At 44.3% G+C, this 27857-nt stretch overlaps 1 protein-coding gene across 2 annotated transcripts in view; it reads left to right on the top strand.

Annotated features, from left to right (window-relative positions):
- The first annotated feature begins 430 nt into the window (after positions 1 to 430).
- The window catches only part of CNMD (chondromodulin), a 34168-nt gene continuing 6741 nt past the window's right edge, over positions 431 to 27857 (top strand). Inside the window, exons 1-5 of one of the 2 annotated variants that reach the window (XM_039253160.1) lie at positions 431 to 583; positions 990 to 1130; positions 13288 to 13428; positions 20317 to 20430; positions 26046 to 26199. In XM_039253160.1, coding sequence (XP_039109091.1) covers positions 431 to 583; positions 990 to 1130; positions 13288 to 13428; positions 20317 to 20430; positions 26046 to 26199 — 703 coding nt within the window. The remainder of the gene's footprint in view (positions 584 to 989; positions 1131 to 13287; positions 13429 to 20316; positions 20431 to 26045; positions 26200 to 27857) is intronic. The other variant, XM_039253162.1, reaches the window with a different exon arrangement.

The raw sequence follows: 27857 nt of genomic DNA, 5'->3' as shown, positions 1-27857 counted from the left end.
GGTCCTCTAGCAATGCCAGAGTCTGCTCTCCACTCTGTTCTGTTCCACCAGCTCCCAGCACACACACAAAGGCAGGAAATGGGCCTCTAGCCGCGTGTCACAGTAGAGTTCTCTGACATTTTAGGAGATCCTTGGATGGTAGGAAGAGTCCTTGCATTTTCACAGTTCTTGGGATCGCAGGACTCAGCATCCCCAGTGTACCCCCACCCCATCTCCATTGTGACACACTCAGGGTGTTTTGGGGGGAGGAGATGCGGGGGCAGACAGGAGGGGGGGGACGTCCGGGATGCAGCACACGCTCACACTGCTGCTGGGGCGGCGGGAGAGGGAAGGGAGGAGAGAGGTGAGGCGCTGGAAGGGGTGGGGACTGCAGGACTGGCCCGGGCGGGACGGGGCACGGTGTGTGCACGCGCCTGTGCGCGGCGTTGAAATGCCCGGCGCTCTGGGGCAGCCGGACAGAGCCCAGGGCGCGCGCGGAGTCTCCCAGTGTCTCGCTCCTCCCGCCACAGCCATGACAGAAAATTCCGACAAAGTCCCCATTGCCCTAGTGGGGCCTGACGACGTCGAGTTTTGCAGTCCCCCGGTGAGTACGGCTCTGGATCCCGGTCCCGCTGCCGGGTCAGTGGACAGCAGGGCCCGGCTTTGGATCCACTGCCCGGAGTCAGGGATTTGTGACACCAAATGTGGGAGGTGGGTCCCCAAAGATGCGCGTGTGCAGGGGGCCCGGGATCCGCAGACCGGTGGGAAGGGGAGGGTGGGACGGGACCCCGGAGCGGGCGTCCTGTGGCGGGAGGAGAGTGCGCATCCACGCGGCGCTGGCCCTGCTCCGCAAAAGTTTGCTCATCGCACACACATCCACGTCTGAGTTCAAGGGACCTTCAGGAGGGAGCGTGGCAGAAGGGGGCACGCTGTCTCCCACCCCAGCCTGGAGTTGGGGGGGGGGGGACGAAGCGCAGAAGTGACCGGTCTCTCCCCGGCCCGGCCCGCAGGCGTACGCCACGGTGACCGTGAAGCCCTCCAGCCCCGCGCGCCTGCTCAAGGTCGGAGCTGTGGTCCTCATTTCGGGGGCGGTGCTGCTGCTCTTCGGGGCCATCGGGGCCTTCTACTTCTGGAAGGGGAGCGACAATCACGTAAGTCCAGAGGACGTCGCACAGGGGTGCGGACCCGAGACCGGGTGCGCAGGGCCGGGAGGCGCACGGGGCCGCGGGGTCCTCGCTGTCACCCGCACGTTCCCCTCTAGGTGGAGCCAGAGCGCCGGGCTCGCGCTTTCCTCTGGGTCCCCTCCGGCCAACTTCTGCCCTCCCTCCCACACGGCTGCGCCGCTTTTTGCTCTTGGTAACTTTATGGGAAAGCAAGCCAGGGTTTTAACAGAGAAGATTAAAAGATAGAGTAGCAGGAAAATCCACGGACTGTTAGGGGAAAGCCGTTTTCTGCCGGTCTCAGCCGGGCGCTTGCAGTCCTGTGACTTTGGCACACGAGCAGTCCTGTGACTGTGGGCGAGGCAAGGCACCCCTCTGGCCTCATCCTTGGGGAAGAAGTGGATTTCTGTGATCTTTGAGGCCTCTCGCAGCTGAGAAAGGCTGTGACTTTAAGAACCTAGGACAAAGATAGTGCAGGAATATTCAGACCCACTACTGGGGATGAATTTGAACTTTCAGGAGTTTTTGTCTGTTTATTGCCTGTGACCTGTCCGTGAACGCTCCCTTCTCTCTTGCCCTAAGGAAAAGAAATGGTCTAACTTCCTTAAAGGCGGCAAATCTCTTTAAAAATCAATTCTGGCCTAGTCACGTGTGATTTAGGGGTAAATGTTTCACTAACTGCTGTCCCACTTTCTTTGTATGTAACTATTTCTTTTAAAGCTCCACCTTCTCTCAAGGAGTATAAAAAACTGCAGCTAGCTTGACTGGGCAGAATTCCAGGGTCTTTGCTAAATACTCTGAATTTTGTTCACCTATGTAAAGGGGGGCATTTTATCTTGATGACCATTGCCAGGCCTGGTATAAGCTTATTTCCACTAATGGAGAAGAATTCCATCTCCAGGGTGCACACAAAGGGCTGTTTCTTAATCACTTCCCTCAGAGGATCTGTGGCTGCTGTTTGTGGGGGACCCCCCCCCACCATGAAATTCAAAGCATGAACGAATTCCAGTACTTAGAGAAAATGGTGCTGAAAGCAATTCAACCATTTTACACATCACATCTTCTGCAGTCACTGCATAATTTGTATTTTTAACTCAAATGCCTACTGTAGATAATCATGCCATTTAGCAGAGTCTGTTTTAGAGACTATATCAAATTTACAAGCATCGATTTGTAAGATCAGAGCTGCACAGTATTTTTGTGTATACTTGAAAAGTGCCTTAATGTATTTGTATTTTAAATAGAGAAGTTAGGCCAGATGCTCATGTTTGAAAGCAGCAAATCTGAACAGGGGAACAATTTTAAGATTTACATCTCCATTAATAGCAGGGTTTCGACTGTAAACCCTTGGGAAATTGTATGGTATTCGAATGTAAAAGCTGTCTTTTCCATAACAGAACCTCAGTGGTACAGGTCATTTGGAGATAAAAAATAGCTTTGCTTTTTGGAGGGTAAAGATTTTAGACATGCTGTATATTAAAATGAATTCCCTTTGGCATTTAATTGTTCAAGACAAACACAACTAACTGACAAGCTTCTAAAAAGAGAGATTGAATGTTCATACTGACTAAGTAGGGCTCCCTCTTCTCATCTTCTACTACCACAAGAGTCTGGTCCGAGAGAGCAGTATTAAATTCTAAGAATACGGAGGAAGAGTGAATCACATTTTCTGGCCAACAGTCGAAGTTACTGCTATTTCCTCTACAGAAAGAAGAATGAAGAAAACCATGGTAGATTTTTTTTTTTTACTCCTAAAATATTTGGTGCTGATCTATATCACTCAAGTCTGAAAAACAAACCACAAAATAGGAAATAGAGTACATCTGGCACCATCCATGCATAGCACTTGCACAGGGCTGCTCTTCCTGAAAGTGTAAATAGCCCAGACAAAATGTAATCCAAAAAGGTAAGTCTCTGTCAAACAAAAAGTCATCCCCCACCAAATGGACTGCCCACTCTTTGGGGATTATCCATGCCTCTGCTCTTCTATATTAGTTTATAGAGGAGAAGCAGCTGTAATTCGCCTCCTATTCCTCTGATATGGGTAAATCCCCTTAGGACAGGCTTACTGGAAGTCAGCTGCAGGATTGTAGAAACATAACTGGGGAACAAGCGACTAGGCTCAAATACTGAAGCCATGTCTCACTCATAAATTTATGAGGCATTATCATAAATGGAACAGGCATTGAAATCTGGGATAGTCCCACCAATAAGAGAAAGCTGACCATCCGACCCTGTGGGAAGAGGGGATGAGATCATTGCTTGGGGCCTTTATTCTCCAACTGATTTTTCTAGATATTCTCCCAAATGTTATGTAATTCATCTTACAGAACCCAGGCTTCATTAGAAACTCATTAACAAATATTCTTGGCTATAAAAGGCACCATATTGAGCAGAATCTTGGCAAACAATAAACTTCACTGTGCTTAGAAAATAGGCTTAGGAAAAAGAAAAAAAAAAAAAAAAGAAAATAGGCTTAGGTACCCACAGCTCCACTGGCTCAGAGCAGACAAGGTGATTACTACTCCACCAGCCCAGCCTCCTTCTGAGGGTAGGGCCCAGTACTTTGGAAATGACTTTGGACTGTTTACCCTCCCCCCATTCCCTTCAGGGGGGCACAGACCTCTCACTGCTGCCCTTGGAGACAGTGTACTCCTCATAAAGCATGGGCTAAAGCTACATGACAAATGCTGCAATACCTAGGCACCTGGGTGGCTCGGTTTGTTAAGCGTCCCAACTCTTGATTTTGGCTCCGGTCATGATTTCACGGACTGTGAGTTCAAGCCCTGCGTGGGGCTAGGTATGGAGAACGGAGCCTGCTTGGGATTCTCGCTCTCTCTTGGCCCCTCCCCCTCAGTCTCTCAGTAAATTAACTAATTAACCTAAATAAGTAAATAAGAAAACTTTAAAAAATGATGCAATACTTATGCCTAGTTAGAACCACTAACCACTCTTCCAGTGTTATAATTTTTTCTCCTTAAGATCTGCTAAGAACTTATAAACTGTTTATTTCTGAAATCTTCCATTGCCTTACTAGTAAAAGCTTACATGCAATGCTTTCTCTCTCTCTCTCTCTCTCACACACACACACACAACACACACACACAGCCTCCTGTTGCATGAGTGAAGGATACTTGTGGCAGGAACTCCCACAAATGTTGTCTGCCATACTCCTTTTGACAGTCATCCTTAGCCCATGTGAATAGTGGCTGCTCAGAGAGCACAGGGACAGAACAGAGCCTGCTTTCTAAACCTTCCCTGCAAAAAGCATGGGCCCAGCCAAGGAAAACAGGTTTCCCAAACTGGGCTGATCAGAAGGACCACCTGAGATGCAAAGTGAACACAGCCTGCTGGGCTCTGCTCCAGCTCTGCTAAATCAGAAACTCCAGAAGTGGTTCTTAGGATCAGGCAACCCCAGAGGACACTGTGCTGCAGAGATCCAAGTTCACCAGGATGGAAGGAAGGGCACTGACACACAGTTGGCTGAAACAGTGTGCTGGTATCTTCTGTTCCGCTGAACAAAGGCCAGTGCCTGAAAGGGTACTGGCTAGCCAAGCCGTTTCTACATCTCTGCCGGTAAAATAAAACTGTGCTCTGTGGGTCTTGTGATAATGAGTTTTCTACAAGTAATGATCCAGTAATAACAGATACTTCTTCTGGTATTTGTCCATGTAGCAATCTTTCTTCATAATGAGGGAGACAATCAGACTTGAATTGAATCTGTGCAATTTGCAGTTCTGACCTACTGACCTGACACTAAATAGCAAGTGTCTCTTATCAGTTCTTAGTCCTTCCTCTTTAAAGATTTTATATCTTGTATATTATATATAAGATATATATGTGTATGTGTACACACCCGTATGCTTCTAAGTCAGAAAAATAAAGATGGAGGGAAGGGGAGGGAAGACAAGACCCACCCACTACCCCACAACGCAGAGAAAGTTCTAGCAGGGCAGCAGCACACTGAGCAGGAGCAGTGTGTGATTTTTTAAGTTAGTATACTAACAAGTTGTCTAAACCAAGAGAACCCTTTGGATCAACTAATTTAGTCATAAACTAAAAATATATATATTTCATGGAGTTATCTTTTTTAAGATCTTACTTAGAAATCCAAAATATAAAGGAGGAGGGGCCAAGATGACAGAACAGTATGGAAGACTTTTTTGCATCTCACATCCACGAAATGCAGCCAGATCAACACTAAACCATCCTGCACACCTAGAAAACTGATTAGAGGATGAACACAACAATCTGCACAACCTGAACCACAGAACTCTGCGGGTACGCGGCTCGGAGAGTGAACTGGGGAAGCGAGAAGCCACGGCGGGCAGAGAGCTGTTTTTGCTCGCAGAGGACAGGGGTGGGGAGACGAGTACAGGAAAAGCCCCTTTCCCCCCTCCGCCACCAGAAGCAGCTGGAGAGAAAGTGGAAACAGCCACAGGGACTGAACCAAAAACGGAGAAAGGAGAAGGCTTAAATTCCATTAGGACTCTATAAACATGGGGAGCACAGAGTCTGAAACAGTTTGTTACCTGGCAGTGTCTGGTGGGAAGGGCGAATCCCCAGAAGTAGAGAGCGACATGGGGAGAGGCGGCTCCCCAGCTTCCGAGGACACTGGTAGAGGGTGTGCGGCTACCCCACGGCCAAAGGTGGCAGCCGACCCCAGAGAGCAAGCACATTCACTGGGGCTGGAACAGCACGTTACGGGTGAAGCCTGGTGCCAGGTGTGTGTTGTGATTTTCCATAATCCCTGAAACGTTGCTGCTACAGGATTGCGGGAACTTTTCCTGGGGTGCGCTGGCACCCAGCTGCAGTCTCTGGGCATTGGCAGCAGCAAAGTCCCGCGAATGTTCCTGGATGCGGCCAGCACCTGGCCATTACTCAGTGAGACGCTTTCCCGGAAGATCTGAGCAGTCAAAGCCACAAGTCTCCCAGAAATAAGGGGTCGGGAAAAACAGCTGCATCCGAGGTAAAACTCAGGAGGGAGGTGCCGCCTGGCAACCTGACGGCTTGGTCACAGACAATATAAAAGCGGGAACTAGACAGAAGCCGGAGACAAAGGACGGGTGCACGATTGCTGATTGGGGAGAACAGCATTCCGATACTAGAGGCTGAGGAGCTGGGTGACGCCATGCTCACTCCTCCCGCGCATGCGCATACGCACCTACAAGCGGGACAACAATCCACCCCAGTAAGCTAAGCAGCGCCATCTGGTGTAAGCAGCGCCATCTGGTGGAGAACGGAACCGTTACACTAAGCCCCGCCCAAATGGGCCAACCTCACTCTTCAGGAATGCCACAAAGTGTCTTCTGCCTACTTAGTTTAGACACTATAAAGTGCTTCATCGTTTGACTTCTAGGGGAAGACTATGTAACTTCAACTGTATTTCAGTCTGTTAGCTGGTCCATTATTTTATTTTTCTTCCTCTTTTTCTTGAATACAGAAAGAAAAACATTGCTTTTATTTTCAATTTTTATTAAAAATATTTTTTCTTTAATTTTTTCTATGTGTTTTACATTTTGTAAACTTTTCAAATTCTATTTTATTTCCTTCATTTCATTTTATTCTATTTCATTGTATTTATTTTTTTAAATTTTCAAGCATTTTGCTTCCTCACCACCTTTTCTCTAATCTGTCAAGTTCCTTTCAACAACCAGACCAAAATACACCAAGAATTTAGCATCGTTTGTTTGATTTTTTTGTGTGTGTTGTTTTTAATTTTATAATTTTAATATCTTTCCTTAATAATTTGTTTTCTACCTTCAAAATGGTGAAATGAAGGCATTCACCCCAGAAGAAAGAGCAGGAAGAAACAATAGCGAGGGACTTAATCAACACAGACACAAGCAAGATGTCTGAATCAGAATTTAGAATCACGATAATAAGAATACAAGCTGGGGTTGAAAATAGATTACAGTCCCTTTCTGCAGAGATAAAAGAAGTAACATCTAGTCAGGATGAAACAAAAAATGCTATAACTGGTCTGCAATCTTGAATGGATGCCATGGCGGCAAGGATGGATGAGGCAGAGCTTCAAATCAGCGATATAGAGGACAAACTTATGGAGAATAATGAAGCAGAAAAAAAGAGGGAGACTAAGGCAAAAGAGCATGATTTAAGAATTAGAGAAATCAGTGACTCATTAAAAAGGAACAACAGGAGAATCATAGGGGTCCCAGAAGATGAAGAAAGAGAATAAAGGGTAGAAGGGTTATATGAGTAAATCATAGCTGAAAATTTTTCCTAACCTGGGGAAAGACACAGACATCAAAATCCAGGAAGCACAGAGGACTCCCATTAGATTCAACAGAAACGTCCATCAACAAGGCATATCATAGTCAAATTCACAAAATAGTCAGGCAAAGAAAGAATCACAGAAGCAGCAAGGGAAAAAGCAAAGTCCTTAACCTACAAGGGACAGCAGATCGGGTTTGCAGCAGACCTATCCACAGAAACTTGGCAGGCCAGAAAGGAGTGGCAGGACAAATTCAATGTGCAGAATTGGAAAAATATATTCTTCATCTGGCAAGGCTGGCATTCATAATAGAAGGAAAGATAAAAGGTTCCCCAGACAAACAAAATGAAAGGAATTCATAACCACTAAACCAGCCCTGCAAGAAATTTTAAGGGGGACTCTTTGAGGGGAGAAAAGATGAAAAAAAAAAAAAAAAAAAAGACCAAAAGCAACAAGGACTGGAAAGGACAAGAGAACACAACCAGAAACAGCGTGCTGGTATCTTCTGTTCTGCTGAACAAAGGCCAGTGCCTGAAAGGGTACAAGATCCATCTATATGCTGTTTATAAGAAATCCACTTTAGACATAAAAACACCTTCAGATTGAAAGTAAGGGGATAGAGAACCATCTATCATGCTAATGGTGAGCAAAAGAAAGCTGGAGTAGTCATTCTTATATCAGACGAACTAGATTTTAAAATAAAGACTAACAAGATATAAAGAAGGGCATTATATCATAATTAAGAGGTCTATCCACCAAGAAGATCTAACAATTGTAAACATTTATGCTCCAAATATGGGAGAGCACCCAAATATATAGATTAATCAATCACAAACATAAAGAAACATTGATATTAATACCATAATAATAGGGGACCTCAACAGCCCACTTACACCAATGGACAGATCATCTAATCAGAAAATCAACAAGGAACCAATGGCTTTGAATGACACACTGGACCAGATGGACTTAACAGATATATTCAGAACATTTCATCCTAAAGCAGCAGAATACACACTCTTCTCCAGTGCAAATGAACATTCTCCAGAATAGATCACATACTGGGTCACAAATCAGCCCTCAATAAGTACAAGAAGATTGAGCTCATACCATGCCTATTTTCAGACCACAATGCTATGAAACTCGAAATCAAACACAAGAAAATATGTGAAAAGATAGCAAATACTTGGAGACTAAAGACTATCCTACTAAAGAATGAATGGGCTAACCAAGAAATTAAAGAGGAAATTAAAAAGTACATGGAAGCCAATGAAAATGATAACACCACAGCCTAACACCTCTCGGACATAGCAACGGTGGCCATAAGAGGGAAGTATTTAACAATCCAGGTCTTCCCAAAGAAGCAAGAAAGGTCTCAGATACACAACCTAACCTTACACCTTAAAGAGCCAGGAAAGGAACAGCAAATAAAACCCCACACCAACACAAGACATGAAATAATAAAGATTAGAGAAGAAATCAATGCTATCGAAACCAATAAAAACAGTAGAACAGATTAATGAAAACAGAAGCTGGTCCTTTGAAAGAATTAGCAAAATTGATAAACCACTAGCCAGTTTAATCAAAAAGAAAAAGGAAAGGACCCAAATAAATAAAATCAAGAATGAAAGAGGAGAGAGCACAACCAGCACAGCAGAAATACAAAGAATAATGAGAGGCTATTATGAGCAATTATGCGCCAATAAAATGGGCAATCTGGAAGAAATGGACACATTCCTAGAAACATATAAACTACCAAAACTGAAACAGGAAGAAATAGAAAATTTGAACAGACCCATATCCAGTAAAGAAATTGAATTAGTAATCAAAAATCTCCCAAAAAACAAGAGTCCAAGGCCAGATGGCTTTCCAGGGGAATTCTACCAAACATTTAAGGAAGAGTTAATAGCTATTCTCTTGAAGCTGTTCTAAAGAATAGAAACGGAAGGAAAACATCTAAACTCTTTCTTTCTTTCTTTTTTTTTTTTTTTTTATTTATTTCTAGGAGAGAGAGAGAGACAGCGTGAACAGGGGAGGGTCAGAGAGAGAGGGAGTCACAGACTGAAACAGGCTCCAGGCTCCGAGCTGGCAGTCAGCACAGAGCCCGACGCGGGGCTCGAACCCACGAACCGCGAGATCATGACCTAAGCGAAAGTCGGACGCTTAGCCGACTAAGCCACCCAGGCGCCCCCATCTAAACTCTTTCTATGAAGCCAGCATTACCTTGATTACAAAACCAGACAAGGACCCCACTAAAAAAGATAACAATAGACCAACTTCCCTGATGAACATGGATGCAAAATTCCTCAACAAGATATTAGCTAACTGGATCCAACAATAGTTCTAAAAAATTATTCACCACGACCAAGCAGGATTTATACCTGGGATGCAGGGCTGGTTCAATATCCACAAAAAATCCATATGATTCATCACATCAATAAAAGAAAGGATGAGAACCACATGATCCTCCCAACAGATGCAGAGAAAGCATTTGACAAAATACAGCATCTTTCTTGATTAAAAACCCTCAAGAAAGGAGGGATAGAAGGATCATATCTCAAGATCATAAAAGCCATATATGAAAGAACCAAACCTAATATCATCCTCACTGGGGAAAAATTGAAAGCTTTCCCCCTAAGGTCAGGAACAAGACAGGGATGTCCACTCTTGCCACTATTATTCAACATAGTATTGGAATTCTTAGCCTCAGCAATTAGACAACACAAAGAAATAAAATGTATCCAAATTGGCCAGGAGGTCAAACTTTCACTCCTCCCACATGACATAATACTCTGTATGGAAAACCCAAAAGATTCCACCAAAAAACTGCTAGAACTGATCCATGAATTCAGCAAAGTCGCAGGATATAAAATCAATGCACAGAAATTTGTTGTATTGCTATACACAATTAAGCAACAGAAAGAGAAATCAAGGAATCGATCTCATTTACAATTGCACCTAAAACCATAAAATACCTAGGAATAAATCTAACCAAAGAGGTGAAAAATCTATACACTGAAAACTATAGAAAGTTTATGAAAGAAATTGAAGAAGACACAAAAAAATGGAAAAATATTCCATGTTCCTGGATAGGAAGAACAAATATTGTTAAAATGTCAATACTACCCAAAGTAATCTATATATTCAATGCAATCCCTATCAAAACAACGCCAGCATTCTTCACAGAGCAGAACAAACAATTCTAAAATTTGTATGGAACCAGTAAAGACCATGAATAGCCAAAGCAATCTTGAAAAAGAAAACCGAACCTGGAAGTATCACAATCCCAGACTTCAAGCTGTATTACAAAGCTATAATCATCAAGACAGTATGGTACTGGCACAAAAACAGACACTCAAATCAATGAAACAGAATAGAGAACCCAGAAATGGACCCACAAATGTATGGCCAACTAATCTTTGACAAAACAGGAAAGAATATCTAATGGAATAAAGACAGGCTCTTCAGCAAATGGTGCCGGGAAAATTGGACAGCGACATGCAGAAAAATGAACTGGACCACTTTCTTACACTATACAGAAAAATAAATTCAAAATGGATGAAAGGCCTAAATATAAGACAGGAAGCCATCAAAATCCTAGAGGAGAAAACAGGCAAAAACCTCTTTGACCTCAGCTGCAGCAACTTCTTACTCAACACATCTCTGGGGGAAAGGGAAACAAAAGCAAAAATCAACTATTGGAACCTCATCAAAATAAAACCTTCCGCACAGCAAAGGAAACAATCAGCAAAACTAAAAGGCACCAACAGAATGGGAGAATATATTTGCAAACAGCATTTCAGATAAAGGGTTAGTATCCAAAATCTATAAAGAACTTATCAAACTCAACACCCCAAACACAAATAATCCAATGAAGAAATGGGTAAAAGACATGAATAGACACTTCTCCAAAGAAGACATCCACATGGCCAACCAACACATGAAAAAATGCTCAACATCAGTCATCATCAGGGAAATACAAATCAAAACCACAATGAGATACACCTCACACTGGTCACAATGGCTAACATTAACAACTCAGGCAACAATAGATGTTGATGAGGATGCAGAGAAAGAGGATCTCTTTTGCACTGCTGGTGAGGATGCAAACTGGTGCAGCCACTCTGGAAAACAGTATGGAGGTTCCTCAAAAAATTAAAAATAGAACTACCCTACGACCCAGCAATTGCACTACTAGGTACTTACCCAAGGGATATAGGTGTGCTTTTTCAAAGGGACACATGCGCCCCAATGTTTATCGCAGCACTATGGACAATAGCCAAAGTATGGAAAGAGCCCAAATGTCCGTTGATGGATGAATGGATAAAGAAGGTACGGTGTATATATACAATGGAGTATTGCTTGGCAATCAAAAGAATGAAATCTTGCTATTTGTAACCAAGTGGATGGAACTAGAGGGTATTATGCTAAGCAAAATTAGTCAGAGAAAGACAAATATCATATGACTTCACTCATATGATACAAAACAGATGAACATAAGGGAAGGGAAGCAAAAATAATATAAAAACAGTGAGGGGAACAAAACATAAGAGACTCTAAAATATGAAGAACAGACGGGGTTACCAGAAGATTTGTAGGAGGGGGGATGGGCTAAATAGATGAGGGGCATTAAGGAATCTACTCCTAAAATCATTGTTGCACTATATGCTAACTTGGATGTAAATTTTTAAAAAATTTAAAAAGAAATTTTAGAAAAGAAATCCAAAACAAAGGAGACAACAAGCAGAGCCACCTGGTTAAATTGCAGATGAACAGGAGAGAAAGGACCATGTCATAGCCCCACGTGCTCTGCCACCCTCACCTGTGGGCCACCTCTGTGAAACTTCAGAGCTCCAAGGACATAAATGAGAACAATCTATGAGGGCCAACTTCTTCATTTTATGCCCAAGGCAACTCTCAAGACCCAGTGATACGTGGGGTGGGCACTCATTTTTCTGATTCCTGGGCCAGTGCTCTCTGTTGAGCCCAAGTCTCCATCCCTTCTTCCCCCACACGTCTCATAACAATATGCCCTACAACACCACATGCCTGTCCCATAGTCATTAAAATGAATAACTCCCACTCTGAGCTGAAACAGATGTGCACATTGACCTTGCTCTCCACAAATGCTGCTCTGCCTGTATCATACATATCCCAGTCCTGTCTAGTCCTGACTATATACCATACTCCGTGCCCAATCTTAACCAACGGATTTTTAAAAACCTTTCAAATTGGGGCACATGGGTGGCTCAGTTGGTTAGGCATCTGACTTCAGCTCAGGTCATGATTTAGCAGTTCGGGATTCAAGCCCTGCCTTAGGCTCTGTGCTGGCAGCTCGGAGCCTGGAGCCTGCTTTGGATCCTGTGTCTCCTTCTCTCTATGCTCCTCCCCCCCACCTCTCAAAAATAAATAAACATTTTAAAAATTAAAAATAAACTTTCAAATTGAGGTGGCAGCTGCAGACTTGTTCAGTTAACAATCCGGTTAACCATCTATCGATGGGTTTTAACTCTGGCTGCAAAGTAGAATTAATTGGCTTAGAAAAAGAAAGATCTGTGCCCAAGCCCCATTCCCACAGGTTTTGATTTGATTCTTTCAGGGGAAACGCATGTATGGTAGGTAGAGATTCTCCTCAGATACTTCTATATGCAGCCAGGATTGCAAATCACTGAGCTATTTGAATTAGTAGACTAATTCTACCAAAGGTTTTACTTGGAAGATATTTTCAAAGAAATCACCGTATTAAGTAATGGGCGTATGGATGGCGTCCTCATATCTAAATATGCTACTATTAGCAATGATTCAATGTATCTCTAACAAATATGATAGCTACTTCATATACTGCACATCTAAAGATAAGCCCTGAATTTCTCTAAAAAGGAAAGCTTCGCTGACCTCTACGTTCACTTCCAGATTTACAATGTCCATTATACCATGAGTATCAATGGGAAATTACAAGACGGGTCAATGGAAATAGATGCTGGAAACAACCTGGAGACCTTTAAAATGGGAAGTGGAGCTGAAGAAGCAATTGAAGTTAATGATTTCCAGAATGTAAGTATATTTCATGCATTTAGAGAGGTAAACCATTTAGGAAGACTTTCCTAATCCTGGGAAAAGCATCTCTCCCACACATCCCAATGTAACCGTTCTTTATGGCAGTCATGGTGCCACTAACCCACATGCATTACGCGGCGTATTCTCTCTGAGAAAGGCCCACTCTCTGTCCTTTACATTTTCAGAATGAAAAACACAACACCTTGGCACTGAAAAGAACAAGTTCTTGAAAACTATATAAGGTCTTGGCAAAAGGACTTGAAAGAGCTATTTCTTTCCAAGCAGCTTTCTGTAACACAGTGAATAAAAGACTCAGAGTTTCCTAGAATGTTGCAAAGTCTGAAATGTGAACTTAGAGACAAGAGGGAAACTGTAATGACTTATCAATCTTATCAACAACAGGTTGCCCAGTTCTTCAGATTTCCAGAATTTAATCCAGAAAATTAACATGGAGAGATTCCCCTATTATAATCCTATGTTTTCTGACTGTGGCCAATTACAGATAAAACATTCGAGTCTCCTTTGAAAGAAGCAAACACATTTGTTTTCAAAAGTTCAATGCAGAAGCAGTTTGAGCCATGACGCTTTGCGCCTGTGCAGCACAGTATCGCTCCGGGCCCTCATTCCTGGCGGCCCACGTAGATATCTTATCCTCTTCCTGTTCCTAAATGAGGAAAAGGCATCACTGTTTGTGTTGTCCTGTTAAATCTGTAGATGGAGTAGGTGAGACTACATAATGAAAAAAGGCAGTTGAAAATAATGACTCTTCTGATAGTTTATTGGCCTACGCACATCTCATCGACCCACCTTGTGCCGATTGATGAGAAAAACTAGAGACGCTTTTCATTTGAAAGAAAGAACTCCCTTTGCTGATGCCAGAATGCATTTCACAAGTCCTGCTGAATACCAAACAGATGCTAACCTTAGAACTCCCGTGCTGTTAGGTATTGCTGAGGACAGGGACTGGCTCTGCCTGGGGGAGGGGGTGGGGCGGGCCCTGCAGCCCCGTTTGTGACCTGTGTGCTTCGTTTAATCAGAGTTTGGCAAATGGCTCTGGTCAGTGCACAAAGATAATTTCTCTGGACCTATTAAAGGCTTTTACTGCTGGACCCAGGACAAGGTAGAAGCATTTTTTTCTTTGTACTGCTCAGTGTAAAATGATAAAATGTGATTTCCACACACACATCATTCAATCCAGAACAAAACTGAATACCTATGATGTGCCACAGTATCATGATATGCACAGGTAGCTTCACAGATGAATAAGAAAAGATCCATCTCTCTCAAAGGGGCATGAATCAGGAGTATACTTTTAAAATATTTTAATCCCAGGCCTATATTTCTGTTTTATAATCCTTTGGTTCTATTAATGGTATTGATTGTGTTTTGTTCTCATAAGCCAACACGGCCACAAATATTTTATAAACTGATCAATTCTCTTTGATAGCTTCCACATTTCTCTAAGTCAGAACTGGTGAGTAGGACATTTTTTTGATGGATAGAACCTGTTATGGGTTTAAACAAGCCTGGACTTTTGAAAACACATGAATCAGCCACTATGGTACTGGCACTATTACTTTCTCCTATACTTTAAACCATCAAACTCAAGAGGTGTTTATTTTTCAGGGCCTACTGTGTGCGTGGGACAGAGGTAAGCATAAGGGATGCAAAGATGACTGACACTTGCTCCCTCCCTCCAGGACCTCACAGTCCCGGCCGGAGGGGAGGGGGGCAGACATTCTGCACAGAAGTGACTTCGGGTCAGCCTGGAAAACAAGCTGCCACAGAGCTATATAAATGCAGCGCTGTGGGACTCAGCAGGGAGCAGTTGCTGGTACTGAGGGCACTGCAGCAGGTTTTACAGAGGTTGTGACAGTTGAATCATGTCTCGAAGAATGATTAGGATTTCAACCAGCAGAGAAGTAGAGACTCAGAGAGGAATACTGAATACAAATGCACAGGCCTGCCCTTGCGTTCTAAGTAGCCCAACGTGGCAGAATGGTGGGGAAAGGGAGTAGAGGCGGGGGCCGGATGAGAAAAGGCTCTGAACCGTAAGGGAACAGTCTCCCCTGCCAACTGACGACCCCACCAAATTTTAGTAGAGCCAATAGGAAGAAAACCCTCCAGAGAGGGAATAGTATTGAGCTATGGACTCCAGCTCCATAGAGTGGAAGAAACTCATTCAGGCACTTGTTAAAGAAGGGAAGGAGAACCATATTCAAGGAAGGCTACTACAGTGCAGTTGTATAGTAGGGGAGAGAGATTGCGTCCAACTCTGAATACAGTAAGGAAAAGTGGGGATTTATAGCCAAGGAGTAGGGCGGGGATATTGGTGGATAGAAAATTACTAAGACATGCAGTAGTTCTTTACTAAACCGAACCAACAGGATTTTTCTGAAGCTAAGCCAGGGTGATCAGATGTCAAGGTAGATACTTGCTAAAACTGGAATAAACTGGCCAAGAAGAGCCCACAGTCAGGACCAAGTCAAAAAGAGGACTCAAAGGAGCCTGACTAGAGTTGGGTCAATAAGGTCTTTGTCAGTACCCCCAAGGAATACAAAAAGGAGTGTGTTCAGAATGTATGAGTTATGTTCTAGAAAGTTTTACCCTCAAAAGCATCGATGCTATTGGTTTAAGCCAACTCTCTCAGACCTAATGACTCATTTATATAATAATAACCCTGGTGAGAAATTAAGATAGAATAAACTGATAGGCATATACAAGTGTTCACTACAGTTTCTTTTAACTTTGTGTCTATTTGAAAGTTTTAATTTAAAAAGCTAGAGAAAAATAAAGTAGCATAACCTATCTCACAGATAGGTAGGTTAGTGATTTCAAAAATTGATATAACCCTTCCTCAAAAACTTAAAAATACTGGGTGTTTACCCCAAGACTATGAAAACACTAATTCGAGAAGATACATGCACCTCTATGTTCATTGCAGCATTATTTACAATAACCAAGATATGGAAATAACCCAAGTGCCCATCACTAGATGAATAAAGAAGATGTGGCATAGATAGGTAGATGGATAGACAGACAGATTATATAGATATATAGATATAAAGTGGAATGTTACTCAGGCATAAAAAGGATAACATCTTGCTATTTTCTATAGCATAGGTGGACCTAGAGGGTATTATGCTAAGTGAAATAAGCCAGACAGAGAAAGACAAATACCATAGGATGTCACTTACATATAGAATCTAAAAAACAAATGAATAAACAAAAAGTAAAAAACAAAAAGCAGAATCAGAGCTATAACTACAAAGAACAAACTGATGGTTTCCAAAGGGAAGAGGAAAGAGGGGGTGGGCAAAATGGATGAAGGGCAGTGGGAGATTCAGGCTCCCAGTTATGGCATGAATGAGTCACGGGGATGAAAGACACAGCATAGGGAATATAGTCAATGGTATCATAATAGGTTGTATGGTGACAGATGGTAGCTATGCTTGTTGAATCGCTATGTTGTACACCTGAAACTAACGTCACATTGTGTGTCAACCATACTCAAAAGAAGTTTAAAAAATCAATATGGCTCCCAACTAAAACATAAAAGAAAAATAAAACCAAAGTAATTTATAATCTAACTTGGACTTCAGTATGTTAATGCTAAGCCTGATGTACTCAAAAACATCCTGAAGTCACATGTTTGCTCCGATAGGTGAATTGCTGTCAATGCTACAGCCTAAAATGCAGACTGACATAAGTGCATGTGGGCAGATTTAACATCAGGCTATTTTCTCAAACAGTGAGCAAAACTACCATTTTCTCTCCATGTTCTTGGTAATTGCATTCCTAAGAATGTCACAATGGTACACAATGTCACAATGGTACACTGAAACTATGCCCAAAGTCACTTTGTCTTTATATGTAAAAGGGTGTTTGAGTCTAGGCATAGATACTTACAGTCAGGTTTCTCAGCCAGACCCTGGGGCAGTCAGGTCTTTGGGGGGGGTGGGGAGGAGTCGGGGGAAGGGAGCATCCCTGGGCTCTCTGGGGCCCGGCAGCCCTGGGCTCTGCCTGAGAAAGCCCAGGGGGACCCCAGTCTTTGTGACAACCCAGGATCCCCTGAATGATTTCTAAAGTGCCTCCTTGGGGAAAGGACCCCTTATTGGGAACTTCTGGTGGAAGCCACAGAAATTCTGAGATTCTCTGGAAAGAAAAAATGCGTGGCTACAATGAGATTGCCTGACTCTCGTTAAAAGAATGTGAGAGCACTGGACTCTTCCTTCATTATCTTTGTTAGCAAATGTCTTCATTACCACCAGCTTCTGAGGCCTTGTTTGTTTGCAAGCAGGAGGTTTGCTTGGCTTTCTCGTGCTTTCCCATTCCTACTATTTAATCTCTTCATAAATCTGGCTGCTTGGTATGGATCTGTAGCCAGACAAGGCGATTCCTATGTGTGAATTCCTTCCCACAGGACCCATCCCTATGGGGCTTCGGTTCTCTTTGCAGCACGTAGACTGTCAGAACTAAGTCAACACAACATTCACGCTGGGGCTGTGACTCCTTCGACAGAGTCCACTCTCTCCTTGGGGAATATGGTGATGGCTGTATGGTGTTTTGCCCTTGCATTTCATTCGGAGGATGTGAGGGTATGAGATGAAGAGGAGTTCCCCCCGCCCCCCTTCTGTTTCTCCAACCAGGAGCCTAGATTTACATGCAGATTTAAGAGCAGCAGGCCTTCAGGAGAGAGCAAAGAGCAGTGGTTCTCAAGATGTGTTCCTTAGGCCCCCAGCAGCCATAGCACCTAAGAGCTTGTTGGAAATGCAGAGCTTAGTCCTCACTCCAGACCTGAATCAGAATCCTCGGGGGTGGGGCCCAACACTTATTTTATTTATCAAGTCTTCCAGGTGATTTTGATGCAAGAGAAAACTGGTGAGCTGGTGGTACAGAAGAAACTTGGGCTCAGAGGCTGTGTCTTAGCTCATTCACACTGCTCTAGCAAATTATCAGAGACGGAGTGACTTCTAAACAGCAGGAATCTCTCACAGTTCTGGAGACTGGGCGGCCCAGGATTAAGGCTCGAGCTGATGAGGGTTTATGGTGGCCCTAGTTTCTGGCTCATAGTTGGCCTGTCTTCTCACTGTGTCCTTACGTGGCAGAAGGGGGGTGAGGGAGCTCTCTGTGGTCCCTTTTATGAGACACTAATCCCACTCACCTGAGCTCTGCCTTTAATCTCCCAAAGGCCTTTCCTCCAAATACCACTGCATTGGGGGTTAGGTTTCAACATAGGTATTCCAGTGAGGGGACAGAAACAGTCAACCTACAGCAGGCAGTTTCAGTCATTTAAAAATGTTGTTATCCTGAACAAGTTGTTTTCTCCCTAAATCGATGGTCTTAGACCCCAGCTTTACATCATAACCACATGGGTAGCTTTGAAGCATCCCACTGTCTGGGTGCTGCCCCGGACCAGTGAAACCAGAAGCTCTGGGGAGAGCCCCAGGTGTCCGTGGTTTTAAAAATCTGTCCAGGTGGCTTTGGGGCAGTGAGTTGAGGAGTCACACAGTAAACCTGGAGACCCTCCTCCTGGAGAGAGTGAGGATATTACTACCACCACTCTCTGGGTGAGAGGTGATGCTAAGACACACGGGTCCCATGGGTGAACGTGGCCAATTAGGCCACAAGGGAGAGCATGAGGAGCTTCGGGAAGAACGAGCCTTTCCTTCTCTGCTCTCTGCTTTGTCACCAGCGTTTGTAGGGCTGCTGGCTCTCAGATTACAAACAGTGTTACTTGCCACGAGTATCCTCAAGTGTGACTTACATTTAACTCCGTTCTTCACTGAGGAGGACAGTGTCCTGAGCCGGGACTCCAAGGTTTCTAAATGCTCTTCCTCCCCACTTGATGCTGGGACAAGTTCTGTATCTTCGTGACATTTGTCTCAACAGAACAGAAGATTAACAAGTTGAGGTGTTTGCGGGCATAAAATCTGTTTCTGCCCACTTTCATACTGTTTCTGGCCACTCGCTCGTCATGAAATTCACCAGCAGGGTGAAAAGAAACACTCTTGGGACAGAACGTACCATTGTGCCTGATGCACTTGCGGTAGCATCGGCGCCGAGCTGTCAGCCAAGACTGGAGCCCCACGGACGAGCCTTCCCTTGAGGCCGGTCCCTAGGCTGACAAGGAGGAGACACCGTTTGTGTCTCACAGGGGACAAAAACAAAGTATCCGCGTCCTCAGGTAAAGTCTAGGAATAAAGGTCAGCTCCTGGTGTCACAAGCATTGCTATTTCCCTGGCTCGGTGACTTACGAAAGATCTGAATTCGTGGAATTAATTAATTGGGCTCCCATCTTTTGAGAACCTTTGTGGGATCACCAAAAAGACAAAAGATGCTGATACCAGTGTCAAAGTGGCTTATCCTTGAGTAGGGACAGGACCTTGACAAGGAGCGAAGGCACAGGCACTGAGAACTAAGTGCCACAGGAGGGAATGAAGACTGGAGGGCTTACTGGAAGTCAGGGTCAGAGAAAGCCTCCTGGACACCACGTGAGGACACAGTGAGACGACAGGCCAACTATGAGCCAGAAACTAGGGTCACCGTAGACCCTCATCAGCTCGAGCCTGCCATACTCTGTGTCAGCTCACATGCCTCTGATGGGGCCTCCCCAACCATGCTGTCAAAAGTGCCATCTCTGTCATTCCTGTCTCACACTCTGCTTTATTTTTCTCCGTAGCGCTTGCCACCACCTGACTTCTCCTCTGATTTTTATTTTTGGTAAATAACACAACGAGGTGAGCTCTGTGAGTGCAGACACGCCACATGTTCTGTTCATCCCCATACCCAGTGCCTGGAACAGTGCCCAGCTCATGGTAGACACTCAACACATTGAATAAATGAACGAATGGATAGATGGATGGATAAACTTTTATTTCCTAGGGCATCACCGGAATCCGTTTTGCTGGAGGAGAAAAGTGCTACATCAAAGCCCAGGTGAAAGCTCGCGTTCCTGAGGTGGGCACCGCGACCAAACAGAGCATCTCCTCCGAACTGGTGGGTACCGCCCGTGTGCTTCAGACCGCAATCGGGTCTGGTAGGCATCGTTTGAATCCACAGCCCTTTCCATCTCTAGTTCCTGGATAGTTTTGTGACCAGAACATAAACTCTATTCCCTCTCTGCCAAGGGAGTTGAAACCCTTTTGGTTCACCTTGTCGATTCCAAGCGATCATTCTTATAAGACATGGTATACCACATCTTTTTTAATGTTTGTTTATTTTGAGAGGAAGAGAGAGCATGAGCAGGGGATTTGCAGGGAAAGAAAGAGAAAGGAAGAATCCCAAGCAGTCTCTGCATTGTCAGCACAGAGCCCGACATGGGGCTCAATCCCATGAATCCTGAGATTATGACCTGAACGGAGATGAGAGTCAGCTGCTTAACTGACTGACCCATCTGTAAACCATATTTTATTTATTTTTTAATTTTTTTTAACGTTTATTTCTGAGAGACAGAAAGAGATAGAGCACGAGCAGGGTAGAGGCAGAGAGAGAGGGAGACAGAATCCGAAGCAGGCTCCAGGATCAAGGCTGTCTGCACAGAGCCCAACATGGAACTTGTACTCACGAACCATGGGATCATGACCTGAGCTGAAGTCAGATGCTTAACCTACTGAACCACTCAGGTGCCCCAAAACATTTTAAAGTACATAAAAGGGCTTGGTCTTCACAAGGCCCCTGTTTGCCTAATGTTGGGAAACTATCTGATTAGTGATGAAAACAATACAAAGGACTTCTCGTAACAAAATTATCATTAAAGGCGCCTCAGGAGCCTTCTAGCCTCACTTCCAATCGGTGTGGGGCTCCTCCTGAAAATCTCCAATGGCCGGTCATCCAGCATGTGCTGGAAAGCAGTGACAGGGCGCTCCCTTCCCTGGGTGCCAGGCAACTTGCTGGGGAGGGGGACAGTTCAAACCGTTGTGCCCTACACTGAGCTGAGCTGGCTTCCCCTGGTTTCTTTCGCTTGCCTTGAGTTCAGCCCAGTGAAGCTCCTTAACATGTATCAAATTACTACATGTCAGACTTGTGAGGATTTCAAGTATAAATCTTCCATTTATTATTAACAACTTGCCTTTGAGCTTGATTTTATAAAAATTTACTCTAAGAATTGCACGGAGTTCTAAAGACACATCTAATGTGTTACATTTATTTGATACTTTAGGGCTTACGAAGTGGTTCCATGCATTATCGTCTCCTATTTGAGCTGTGGCAGGATATAGTGGGAAGATAGACTTCAGAGTTAGAAAAATGTGGGTTCAAATCCCAGCTCTGACACTTGCTGTGGATGTGGCTTCAATTCTTGAACCTTGGTTTTGTCATCTACAAACTAAGGGTCTGCATCCTTTCCTCGTGGCTCTAGAACCTACTGGATAATAACTACATGGCTGCTGTAAATCACTAATTCCATTATGATCAGCTTTGGTCTTTCCTGTATCCCTGAGAGGGAGGGAAAGCAAGCAGCAGCTCCCTTAAGGCAAAAGAGAAAAATAAGGGTAAGCAAAGGTGCCTGGAAGCTGCCTCACTGTTTGCTGTCATAGGAGTCACAGCGCAGCAGGCATCTCGAAGCAAAACAAAAGCTGAAACCGATGAATTTTTATTTTTTTTATCTATTTATTTTTAAATAGTTTATTGTCAAGTTGGTTTCCATATAACACCCAGTGCTCATCCCCACAAGTGCCCTCCTTCATGCCCATCACCCCCCTTTTCCTCCCCCCCATACCCATCAGTCCTTAGTCTGTTCTCAACATTCAAGAGTCTCTCATGGTTTGCCTCCCTCCCTCTCCCCCGCTACTTCCCCCCTTCTTCTCCCCCACGGTCCTCTGTTAATTTCCTCCTAATCCTCCTATACGTGCAAACATATGGTAGCTGTCCTTCTCTGCCTGACTTATTTCGCTCAGCATAACACCCTCAAGCCAGTGAATTTTTAAAGCTGGCTATCCTGTCTCCAGTTTTCGGCTCCTGGTTTCCCCATTCATCCTGTCGGATGGTTTCCAGACCTTCACTGCCCGGTGTTTGGTTGTGACCATATTCCAATTTGTCCTTCAAGAGCTGTGTCTTTCAGAACAAAAGGCCAAGCTCTCAGTGTGAACCTACTAGTACAGAGTATAAAAACGAGACCAAGGGGCGCCTGGGTGGCTTAGTCGGTTAAGCGTCCGACTTTCGCTTAGGTCATGATCTCGCGGTTCGTGGGTTTGAGCCCCGCGTCGGGCTCTGTGCTGACTGCCAGCTCAGAGCCTGGAGCCTGTTTCAGTCTGTGACTCCCTCTCTCTCTGACCCTCCCCTGTTCACGCTGTCTCTCTCTCTCTCCTAGAAATAAATAAAAATATTAAAAAAAAAAACAAAAAAAAACGAGACCAAGATCTCCTTCGTTCTGACCCTTGAACTTTTTTTTAACTTTTTAAAATATTATTTATATTTGAGAGAGAGAGTGCGAGTGGGGGAGGAGCAGAAAGAGAGGGAGACAGAATCAGAAGACAGGCTCCAGGCTCTTGAACTGTCAGCACAGAGCCAGACGCCGGGCTCGAACCCACAAACAGCGAGATCATGACCTGAGCTGATGTCGGACCCTTAATCGACTGAGTCCTCCAGGCGCCCCGACGCTTGAAATTCTCTTACTGCATTACCATTTTTTATAGTCCTATGACGATTTCTGTAATACACAAGCCTGTACATTTCCTCCTTAAGTGGACGTAGAACTAGTTCTTCTGTCTTGCCTTCCAGAAGAGCCAGCTCTCCTACCACAGCTGACCAAGATCTAATTATAAGCTCATGGGACATTTCTGGGGTCTTTTAAAAACAAGCAGGTTTTTTTTTTTTTTCTGATTTTTAGAAACAATACTTGGTCATTGTAGAAAATTGGGAAATTACATAGAATAGAGAAGAAAATCATCCACAATTGTATAATCCACAGATAACTAATGTTAATGTTTTGGTGAACTTTTTTTCATGCGTGGGGGGGGGGTGTTTTCTTTTCATAATTGAAGTTATATTGCTTTACATTCTTACTATTTTCACTTAACTTTAGTTATTCTAAAATGTAGATGATAATGGAGGTATTACACATCATCAGATGATTATAATTTAAGTCTTTTGCTCTCGAATACTTCAGCCATCTTCAATTTTTCACTATACCAAATAATAATTCAAAATAATTATTTGAATATAGAAATAATTCAGTGATGAACAGTTTAGCATTTTAAAGCTTTGCCTGCATCTGATTCTTTTCTCAGACCATAGAGGTGATTTATTTTTTTCTGGTTTTAATTGTTTATATTGTGCTTGGTGGACCCTCTGGTGGACAAGTCAAATTCAGGCAACGTGTTCATGTGAATCAGGACGTGTCTGGCTGGCAGCAGCAGGAAACTACACTCAGAGTGACTTAAACAAAAACGATCTGGTGTTCTTCATAGTAGGCGATGTGGAAGGAGGTGGCTGCAGGCATTGGCTCCGTGGCCAGCATCGCTGATTTCTTTTGGCCTTTCCTTCCAGCTTCAAAATATCAACCGTGCATTCAAGTATGGAAGTCAGGAAGAGGCTGAGCAATGCCAAGCATGACTTCCCTTTAGTTAGGAAAATCAGGAGGTTCTCAGCCCCCAACTATACTTCAGTGTGCACTGCATAGTCTAGGGCACCCCAAGCCACTGGAGGGTCTGTAAAAGCGAGCAGCCAGCCTCTCTCCTAGGGAGGGGACACTGCTGCCTCACACAGAAGTGGGACGGTGTTGCCCAGGGCAGGGAGAGACAGGCTTGCTTGGGCAGCCGAGACAGAGACCGTGTGCCTTAAGTTGATTTAACATTCCTAGCTTGTAAGATGCATATGCATGCCTTATCCCCATCGCCCCACTCTTTCCCCACATGCTTTAGATTATGATGGAGTAGATTTATGTACCACTTGCTCTTATAAAATTTTCGTCAGTTTTATAGAACTTTAAAAAGCTGCTATACCCAAAGAGTATTCATTTCCTGGATGGAGCCATTTAATTTAAGGCAAATAACTAGATTACCTGAGTGTTAGCCTCCTCCAATAACTTTAAGTTGTTTTAATGCAACCATAAGCCTGGGGGAGAAAGCATAAATGAAGCCCTGCTTTTAGTTAAAAATATGGAGAAAACATTTTAATTTCTCCAACTTATTGCAAATTAATAAATATATGAGAGGAACAACCTGGCAAAATAAATTTGTCTCCTGGGTTATCAGACCATTTTCAGTATCTCGCTGTAGAAGAAAATCTAGGGTTTAGCTTTGAAATCTCAGTGGTGTGCTTGATGTGAGGAACATCTGAAATGTGTTTTGTTATAGCTGGGAAATGTAGAAACGGTTTATGTTAAATAATACTTTGAACTGAAAACATTAAAGAACCAATCACTTGCTTCTTCCATTGTTGTTCAGAAGCTGCAGAACAAAACCCCAAAGGATTTTCACTTCAAATGAAGGGCTCCTCTCTCCTTTATAGGATTTCAGAGTCCATTCAATAGCTTTTCCTCAAAAAATCTTTGATCAAAAACATCAGATTAACCTAAATCTCAAAGTTGGTATCAAGTAATTTTCACTTCCACTCAGGACACTCAATATTCACACATTTCAGTTATCCAAGGCAGGGCGGCACGCGGGACAAAGACAGTATTGTGAAGAGAGCTACAAAGACAAGACACATACCACACCACACCACACCACCCCCCACACAGGCTCCCTTACAGACCCCCCCCACATACACCCCTACACACACCACCCCCCACACACATACTCCCCTACGCACACCACACACAGGCTCCCTTACAGACACTATCCCCCCACATACTCCCCTATATATACACACATACCACCCCCACACACACATACACCCCTACATACACAAACCCCCACATACTCGCCTATATACACCACAAGCGTACCTCACACACCTGCCACACATACACCCCCCACATACTCCCCTATATGCACCACACACATACCACACCCCCCCCACATACTCCCCTATATACACCACATGCATACCACACCCCCCACACACACATACACCCCTACACACACCACCCCCCACACATACTGCCCTATACACACCACACACATACCACACATGCTCCTGACAGACACCACCCCCCGACACATACACCCCTACACACACCACCTCCCACACACATACTCCCCTATACACACCACACACACCCTTACACCATCCCCACACATACTCCCCTACACACCACATACACACACTACATACCACCCCCTCACACTCACACCCCTACACATACCCCACATACACACCCCCACACTATATACCTCCCACTGACACCCCCCCAACCCACACATACCCTCTACCCCACTCACTCCACACACACTACCTACCCCCCCCACTGACACCTGACACACACACCACACAACCCTACAATACTGCCCTACACTCACACCTCTACACTCAGCCCCCACTCTACATACCCCCACCTAAACCTCACCACACACACACACACACCACACCACACATAACCCTCACACACACCACACACACAATTCTCAAGTTTTTATTAGGTGAAATAATGTTTTACCAGCACGTGACTCGTAAATATGCAGCAAGTTTCACTGTCCTCTCTGCTCAATGCATTTCATTTTTACTTACAGGAAGGCAAGATCATGCCAGTTAAGTATGAAGAAAATTCTCTTATCTGGGTGGCTGTAGACCAGCCCGTGAAGGACAACAGCTTCCTGAGTTCTAAGGTCTTAGAACTCTGTGGCGACCTTCCCATTTTCTGGCTTAAACCAACATATCCAAAAGGTAACAGTTTAAATTTTCTTAATGCTGCTGGTATATTTCCTGAGCCCTTCCACAGGCCTGAGCATGTAACGAGGAAGACGCATCAGGATGCAAGTCACAGTGTCTCAGTAATTGGCAAGAGAGATCAAAGAGAAGGAAGGTGAAGGAAGGTGACGGCCATGAATGTTTTAGGGAAGGGACTGAGCGGCAGGGTTAACAGGAAGCAGACCAGGGAGACACACCGCCGCTGCATTGTCTGCCATTTTTATTTATGACGCGCCCCCTCCCGTCTGCTCTGCCCCTTAATCTGAGTTGTTTGCACTTTCCAATTTTACATTATTTTATTCTGAAGGCAGAGAATCAAGGGACTAAGAAGCTGTCATACTGCTGAATCTTTATTATACTCACACCTAGAATTATGGGGCAGCCGAAAGCTGCTGTGGGCATAGGCTGAGATTCTTCAAGTTCAAGGCTTGAACATCAGCTCCTATGTCTGGTGAAAAGAAATGAAAGGCCCCTGTTGGAGCACACCTTTGAGCCATCTGTGGGTGGTGAAGGGCAGGTGAGCTCTGAGGGCCAAATTTCTCCATCCCCGGGGGCACCTTCACTCTTCATTGCCACCAGTCACCTCACTGACCCCCCAAAGGCCTACTTTGCAGTTCTGACTCAAGTGTGGGAAAAGGGCCTTTCTTTCAACACAGCGGAGATAATACTGTTTTCTGGGAGATTTTATTGGACACAGAGAGAGCAGCATGGACATAAAATACAGGCATTAAAACCACCAGGCTTAGGAGGGGGAAACGGGAAGTTATTTTTGAAAGGGTGCAGTTACAATTCCGCAACACGGAAGAAATTATGGAGACAGACGTTCGCACAGCAGTGTGAATGCACCGAATGCCACTCAATTGTATAATTAAAAATGCTAAAATGGTAAATTTTAACGTATATTTTAGCATAATTAAAAAAAAAAAAAACCTGACAAGGCTTAGAAAGTTCAGGCTTCTGATTCTGCCATCGCTGATTTATTCCTCTAGATCAAAATCTCATTATGTCCCAAAGCTGATGTAAGATAGTTGCTTTCTGGCCCAGGCAAAGCGAATAGGATTCAGTTGATAAACCACTGGCAGAGACAGTTGAGAAGGACCCTGGGGCCACGTGCATGAGCAGTGTCTGTCACCTCCTAGGGGCCAGAGAGGGGGCTGCCAAATGGACCAGCACCTTCGCCCTCCCTGTTCTTGCTCCAGGGGGCGCTTGCGACTCCCAACTCTGGCCTTTTGCCGCGGTCTGGCTTTCGGTTCCTCACCCGCCTCCACATGGAATGGGCCTTCTTGCTTTCCACTCCCAGGAACTACTCTTCCAATACTTGTCCCCTTGCCCAGTCAGCGCCTCAGACTCTGCTACCTTGTAGAGCTCTCTCTAATCCCTGTTTGCGAGGACAAGCCCCTTACCCAGTGAGTTCATTCATTTATTCAACAAACGTTTTTTGAAGGCTTCCTATGTGCCTTTTACTTGTTGCCGGTAGTGGGTAGTGGGGATGCATCTGTGAACAGAAGTTTACCCTTGTCGCCAGAGCAGGACAGAGGGTAGGAGTGCGGACGTGAAGGCGGTGCGAGTCTGACCACCTTCGCCCTTTGGGAAAGAGCGCGTTCCCTACCTCTGAGATGGAGCCCGGTCCCTCA

The sequence above is a fragment of the Hyaena hyaena genome, unplaced genomic scaffold (assembly GCF_003009895.1).
Source record: "Hyaena hyaena isolate Hyena2069 unplaced genomic scaffold, ASM300989v1 scaffold_440, whole genome shotgun sequence".
NCBI lineage: Eukaryota > Metazoa > Chordata > Mammalia > Carnivora > Hyaenidae > Hyaena > Hyaena hyaena.
The sequence above is the reverse complement of the archived record's forward strand: the minus strand, read 5'-3'. Positions and strand labels throughout refer to the sequence as shown.